At 44.9% G+C, this 7468-nt stretch overlaps 1 protein-coding gene across 1 annotated transcript; it reads left to right on the top strand.

Moving 5' to 3' along the window:
- Positions 1 to 510: 510 nt before the first annotated feature.
- LOC119355999 (ubiquitin fusion degradation protein 1 homolog) lies at positions 511 to 5550 on the top strand. The gene is made up of 10 exons (XM_037622893.1): positions 511 to 843; positions 1241 to 1284; positions 2067 to 2144; positions 2242 to 2266; positions 2352 to 2384; positions 2510 to 2631; positions 2724 to 2854; positions 2999 to 3225; positions 4669 to 4934; positions 5187 to 5550. Exons 2-10 carry the CDS (start codon positions 1282 to 1284, stop codon positions 5271 to 5273), a joined length of 972 nt encoding a protein of 323 aa, XP_037478790.1. The 5' UTR covers positions 511 to 843; positions 1241 to 1281; the 3' UTR covers positions 5274 to 5550.
- Positions 5551 to 7468: the final 1918 nt, after the last annotated feature.

The raw sequence follows: 7468 nt of genomic DNA, 5'->3' as shown, positions 1-7468 counted from the left end.
CATGCTTCCGGTTTGGTTTTTTCGTCCGGTTTTTTCGTAAAAAAAAAGTTCGTCAAAACTTATTAACATGGGATCTAGTTTTGAAGATCTCAACGGGAGGAATCCAATGGTGAAAACGGTTCGAGATTTGGACGCACGGTTTAAGAGATAAAACGTTTTGAATAAATGGATCTACGAAAAAAGGGAAAACTACCAGGTTGCGACAAGTGGCGCATGCGCGCCATTTGTCGCGATCTGGGAAAGTGAAGTGTTCTTTGCAACGAGTACTCCTTAATTAGTGATTTCGGGAAAAAACTCACGCGCAGCAACAGTATTGGGCCAATCCAGTAGCACCGCACTGTAGGCGAGAGCTAATACACGACACGCAAAGGCGGTACATAGCTGTCACGCGCTTATAACGCCCCGAGCCCAGGGGAAGCGCGGTTCCCCAGCGGGCCTGGGCCGTCGGGCTAGTTTCCTGGTCCCCTCGCCAGTCTCTCTGTTGTGTTCCGTTTCCGATCCCCGAAGGCGAGCGGACTGCCTTGCTCCACCACATCACCGGCGCTCGGCCTTCTCCCCCTCGCAATCGCATCGCGTCGCCCGGATTCTATATTCCTCCGCGGAAACCTCACGCAATCCCAACAGATATCCCCCCTCCCAATCCCGTCCCCTCTCCGCGGCAATCTGTTCCGATCGTAGCCCGTTCTGCGTCTCATCCATCCCGTCTCGGATCCCATCTCCTCACGCCCTCGTAAGCGACTTTCCCCCTCCTCGATTGATTGCAGCAGAGCGACTCCTGGCCGGTGGTGCGTCCGTACTGTATCGACACCGTCGGCAATTCCGGCCATTGGTTTGGTTTCTGAGGTACGAGCATTAGAACCCCAGAGATTCTGGGCGCGCGCCATCTAGATCCGCCACCGTGTATTTTTCGGGGTAGTGTTGGAACTGGAATCTGTTCATGCTGTTAGGCTGGCTGTTGTTAGCTTGGAACCAGGGCTTGCTCGAAAGAAAATCTAGCGCTACTTATAAATTGTAATGAATAAATAACTGTACCGGTGATGGAGCTAGGTTTGTGTTTCGCTGTAAAGTTTCGAGCTTGTTGATAATCCTGAAATTTTGGTTCGGATCCTTTGGATATAAGGAGCTAAATAGTGTTACTTTCCTTGTCATCCTAGTTCTCCGTTGCGGAGAATTGCGATATTGTACATTTTCTTATGCGGCTTAAATAGTTTCCCCTCATACTCGCTTATGTTTTTTACAGGTAACAGGTCCAAGAGAAGTAGAAGCAAAGGTCCACTCAAGATGGTATGCATTACTTCAACTGCCCTTGAAATTTCCTATGCAACTAAGTGCCGTACTGCCATGGATATTATATTAGACAATTAGATTGTATACCTGCAAAAAAAAGGAAAAAAAAAGAAAAGAGAATTAGGTTGTATATGTGACTATATTTCGTATTTGTATGCTTGGTGCCAAGTTATTTCTGCCTACAAATGCCAAGATAGGGTTCAAGTGTGGCATTTGATAGATGAATCTGGTTATGTTCATACTCTTTGAAGGATTCTTTTGAATATCAGTTGATGAAAGTCATTGCTAGTCTGACCATACTAACAATAAACTGATCCGGAGATAACTTTGGTAAAAAAATAAATTTCACATCGAATTAATTTTAGTACACAGTACTTTCTTGTTGTTCCTTGTTTACACCTCGAGTGAATTAATAGTAAATTAGTAATACACCTACGTGAACTGGGAAGGGGAGCCTTGGCGCGGTGGTAAAGCTGTTCCCCCCTCTGTGAACTGGACTAATTAATCATTGGATCATCCCTTCATGTATGTACGATTTGTCTTTCTTATTGAATAGTTTGCAAAATACTTCACACCTTAACGCAAATGTGCATATCTGCAGGTTAATCTTGATTAACTCTGTTCCTGTGATAGTCATGGCGTTCGTAATTATTGTATTGTGGTCCTTTTTCATTCTTAGCTTAGAACAGCTTTTCTGAACAGATGCCACAGTAATTAGTTTCTCTCGTATTTGGTGTAGTTCGCATATGCTTAGCTAACCCAAATTTTCTCTTATGCAGTTTTACGCGGGATATGGTTACCGTGCTAGTAATTTTGAGCAAACGTACCGCTGCTATCCAGCATCTTTTTTTGACAAGGTATTCTACTTGCGGTATCAATTTTATCTGCTAGTACCTAGCAGTGCTAGAATCTGAATTGTATATAACCATCTTTCTGAATTTTTATATTTTCCAGCCACACCTGGAAGGTGGTGACAAAGGTAAGCCTTGGAGCCTCTTCTCTCCTCTTGTTCTTCAGTTTCAATATCACTTAACTCTGATATAGTTCTATGTTTTCCAATGCAGTAATAATGCCGCCATCTGCCCTTGATCGTCTGGGTAAAGCTCAAATCCTCTTCCATTAGACCTTAGGCTGAATGTCGTAGCTTCATATTGTTGACTTTAATCACTCTTGAGAGAATATTATTATGTGCATTTGTAACTGTTTGGTTTTGATTTAACAGCTTCCCTGCACATTGAGTATCCTATGCTATTTGAACTGCACAATGGTGTCACCGACAGGATTTCACACTGTGGTGTATTGGAGTTTGTAGCAGAAGAAGGCATGATCATCATGCCCTACTGGGTATGTGCTATGAGTGAACTTGCTTTACTGCTCTCTTCAGTTGAAAAGTATTCCGACTGAGTTGTTACATAATTTTTCTCTCATATGTATAGATGATGCAAAACATGCTTCTTCAAGAGGGTGACATTGTACGTGTCAAGAATGCTACTCTTCCCAAGGGTACATATGTGAAGCTGCAGCCTCACACGACTGATTTCCTGGACATCTCGAATCCCAAAGCCATGTCAGTAGCTAGACGTTTGCACTAAAACCCATTCATTTTTTTTGCCATTCACCATGTTAATAACTGATAACTTTGTGCTAGAGTTGTCTATTAAAGTCGCTTAATTCATTTTGTCATCATTAATATGCTTGTGTAATTTTGCAGCTTGGAGAAAACTCTAAGAAACTTCTCTTGCTTAACCACGGGCGACAGCATCATGGTAGCTTACAACAACAAACAGTATTATATTGATATTGTTGAAGCAAAACCTGCTTCTGCAGTTAGCATTATTGAGACAGACTGTGAGGTGGACTTTGCACCTCCTCTTGATTACAAAGAACCTGAAAAACCACAGCGTCCCATAGTTCCTGCAGGCAAGGCACCTGCTGAAGGTATGTGTTTTACTCTTGTCAAAATCATAGTTGCTGAATGTGATTGCGTTTTACGTTATTGTTGAACAAATTTATTGTTCCTGTCTGGCATACGTTTTATAGCTGCAGATAAACCTGGGAATAGTTTGACATCCAAACTAAAACCAGTCCAGTCTATAGAAATACACGCCACACATCCAAACCAAACCAACCCAAATATTTTCATCTAGAATCTAAACCAAACCAAACTATGCATGCTCTCCATTCAACCCAGCCCAAACCATTTCCAAAATTTTGATTGAACCCACAGATTCAAACCGTGGACAAATCCATAACAGGGCACTCCATGAATCTAGTCAAAGCTCGTGACAGCCGACGGGCTCCGGCCAGCAGCAGCGGCTGTTGGATTTGAAGCACTAGTAGCTTGGATCCTCTAGAGAGCAAACACGTACGAGTGCAAAGCTAGCCCAAAGAGACTAGCACACAGACAGGCTGATCGATTTTGTAGCCGCACGTGCACGCCCTCGCCGCGTAGAATACATACATACGTGAACTGTCTTGCAGTGCGTGTGGCCGTGTGGGCAGCAGCAGCAATGTCCGATCGCGTCTTTGAAGTTTGGCTGGAGGTGGAAGCGGTGCGCGGCTCAGACTAATCGCTTGATTTGGTCTCAAACCATGGTTTGCACTTGTTTTGGACTAAGAAATTTGAACCCAACCCAAACCTAAACCGAACTGGTTTCCATCTCAATCCAATAGAGACCAAATCTATATAGAAATCAAATCAAAAGCCAATCCAAAAACTAAGTTTCTGTCCAAACTATTCCCAGGCTTAGCTGCAGATCTATTTAGGCCCTGTTCAAAATGGATGTATAGAAAACAAAGGAACAAAAACCTTTACAGGAATAGGATTGGGGTGCTAGTAGAAACCTATGGGAGAGAGAAACAAGGGAAGTAGAAAATCAAGACCGTTTGGTTCACAGGAAAGGAATTAGGAACATGCAAAAGGTTTGGGACCCACCAATCGCAGCACATGACCCAAGCACCCCATGTGGGCCTCTAGTAGTAGCTTTTCCTGTGCCTCGCCTCGGGACTCTGCCAAAAAAAAGAGCTCCCGGCAGATGTTTTATTTCCTGTGAAATCAAAGGTTATGGAAACTTTCCTCTAGCCGTTCATTCCTGCAGACTGAACGCTACTTCCGTAAAATTTTCCTCTGTTTTATTTTCCTTTACATTTCCTCCACAATCCCTTCAAACCGAAGGCAGCCTTACTGGTGTTGCCACCTGGAAATGGAAACAATATTGTACATAAATAAATACATCAGTCACTATGACCAACTCGATGTATTTTATGTTTATTAGTCTGCTTCAAAGTATTGTTGGACATCCTATGCCACTTTTCTATAGGCTGCTGAAGATAGTTGTGATATTTCCCCTTTTGAAACTATGTTGTTTTGGCAATCTTCAGATCAAGAGGCTATCGTTGAAGATGAACCAAAGTTCAAACCATTCACTGGTTCAGGAAAACGGTTGGATGGTAAGGGCCCAAAACAACCAGCACCTGGAGCTTCTTCGGCCACTGCGGCTGCACGTTCTGCGCCTTCAGACTCAAACAAAAGGGCAAATCAGCAAACTGCATCACCTTCAGGAGCCAGCACATCCACGCGCCAGAAAACAGGAAAGCTTGTGTTTGGTTCAAGTGCAAGCAGCAAGAAAGAAGCAGAAGCACAGAAGGTAGTTTCTGCTATTTTAAAAATTGTTGATATGCTCTTTTTCTCTACTGAATTTTTACTTTAGCAAGTTAAACCTTTCAAGTTCAGTGTATACGGAGACAAATTCCGGATGCTGAAATGATTTCAGAATCATTTATGTGCAAAAACTAAAATTTTCATTTAAAGCTAACCAGTTCTGTATGACATTTCTGTAAGAAGACACGATATTTAACATAATCGTAGTTGCTGATTTCTATTCAATTGCTGCCAACAGGAGCCTGCTAAAGGGAGTGAGCCTCCGAAGAAGGAAGAGCCGAAGTTCAACGCGTTCACAGGAAAGAGCTACTCCTTGAAGCGTTAGCTGCTGCTGGTATTTATTGCCAGTGACAACTTTCGCAATCAAACACGCCATCTTGCTTGGAAGTTGTCTGGTTACTGTGGTAGCTGTAGTGAACTCTGTATCTCCACTTCGCATTCGTCTGAATCAGCACACCAACCGCGTGTGATAGGAAAATGAAGTGATAAACGGTTTAGCTCGATGGCAATCTATTTGTCAAGTAGCACAATCATTTCTCAACAATTTGCCAGTATGCAGTCTTGGTATTCTGTTCCAGTCTCAGTCTCATCAATTGCTCTCAGACTCTTTGATTCAGAACTGTGACTAGTAGGAAATCAAAGCGATGATGATGTGACATAAACTATGGTCCTCAGTGGCAGGCAGGCAGGCCAGATTCTTGAGATGAGCTTGAGCAATCAATGTTGGGCCCTGTTAAGCCACCGATAGTCTGGTTATCATAAATAAATACCCTGGCAGCGTGCTGATTACTCAACAGAGTGCAGCTGATTAAAGCAGGCCAACAGTATACGCATGTTGTTTGGCGATGAAACGGGTGTCGTCGTTCTGGACTTCTTGTGCTTCGGCGTCAGTAGATTGCGATTGATCCACTGATGAGATGAAGAAAACTATCTTTTGACCTGCGATGACACAAAGTCCATGGCATCAAAATGATATCACTGACTGATTGTGACATGTACTACACGTTTTTCTTCTTGTCTGTCGCTGAATTTGCCGAGTCTTTACTGAAGAAACAAGAGCTCCAATATCTCCAGGACTCCAACTACTTGGCCTAGCTGGGTTGCTCTCGGTATTGAAAGCTCCGGATGGCAAATGAAATGATACTCCGCCGAGATCCAGGGTCTTTGCTCAGCCTCAGCACCCATCATCCATCATCACGCTGCCTCGGTCCTGCCATTTTGTACCACAGCTACACTAGTCCCTTGCTCTTCCTAGACCCGGTACTCCGGCGCAGATTTGTGTACTAGGCCGATGCATGGTCCATGGATCCATAGGGTGAACCTGAAACCGCGCCCTGCTTGTGAAAGAAGGAACTCGGAATGCTTTCGACAAATGCTTAATTACACGACTACACGAGTAGCCATAATGCACTCCTACAGTTTAGTATAGGATTCATTGTGCAACAGTTGCCGAGTCCACAACCACAAGGTTCTGTATGCAACAACCGATGAACTTTTGCTGCGTCTCGTCTTCAATCCCCGACCTACCCTTCTTCCTTACCTCGCTCACTGCCCTCCGAAAGTCTCAACTCTCACAGCTTCCTCCCTAAATGTTACCCATGTTCATTTATGCAGCGATGCAGATCGAGCACAGACCCCGGAGCACTCTTCGTCTACACGCATCGGAAACGAGCTGGTCTGAGCTCCCTGACAGTTGCTAGTTTTTTTTATCGTGCACCAGCTTTACACGTTTAAGCTAGACTTGTGGCAAATCGCCAAACCTACACATGGGTGCTCTGCGTCTGCGATAGTGCCATGTACCAAAACTGGCTCTCTGACCATGACCGTGGGAAGCACTGGCAATTCGGTGGCACTCAGTAAAGGGAGCTTAACCGATTTGATGAGTAACAGGCAAAAGGCTGGGGCCCCACGGCCTTTTTTTGCTTGCCAAGTTACCGGCCCTGACCTAACCATGCATCAACAACGACGGTATCCTACTCCACCAGGCAGGAAAAGGTGAAGAAAACTTATCACGAGTGCATAGTTGCATATCATACTCGTCACTCGTCAGTGTCATCCCCGCCCATGGAAATGCATGCAATGCATGCATGCATGCGCACCATCAGTCCAAAGATGATGCATCCTAATCTAATGGCAAGCGAAATGGCTGCGTCCCCGTGACGTCGCCGTCGTCGTCGTCCATTGTTTGCATCGTCGGCGGACCTCTTCTTGTTGCGCTGCCGTTGTTGGGAGCGGCCAGGCCACCGATGGACATGGAATCGACAGGACCGAGGCTCGAGTCCGAAAGTGCCACGGACGTCGACATGTTTGGAGGCTAAGCAACAAGCGCTACATGCCGCTGCTACCACACCTTGGTGGCATAGTAGCTTTTGTTCGCCTCGTCTTTTTGTGGGTGCGCGTCGTCTTCAGGTAGCACGTCTTCAAGTAGCCGGGCCGGTGGTTGCCTCTTTCTCCTTCCTTTTTCTCCTCCTTTCTCCCGAGAGCTCGTGTGTGTGCACTTGCATGAGTGTGGTTTTCGAA

Source organism: Triticum dicoccoides, chromosome 2A, assembly GCF_002162155.2.
Source record: "Triticum dicoccoides isolate Atlit2015 ecotype Zavitan chromosome 2A, WEW_v2.0, whole genome shotgun sequence".
In the NCBI taxonomy this organism is placed as follows: Eukaryota; Viridiplantae; Streptophyta; class Magnoliopsida; order Poales; family Poaceae; genus Triticum; species Triticum dicoccoides.
The sequence above is the reverse complement of the archived record's forward strand: the minus strand, read 5'-3'. Positions and strand labels throughout refer to the sequence as shown.

Excerpts from the sequence above, each read along its gene's own strand:
- LOC119355999 (XM_037622893.1), top strand. Across the intron at positions 2,855-2,998 it reads ATCTCGAATCCCAAAGCCAT|CTTGGAGAAAACTCTAAGAA; the intron begins GTCAGTAGCTAG and ends GTAATTTTGCAG. Across the intron at positions 4,935-5,186 it reads AAGAAGCAGAAGCACAGAAG|GAGCCTGCTAAAGGGAGTGA; the intron begins GTAGTTTCTGCT and ends TGCTGCCAACAG.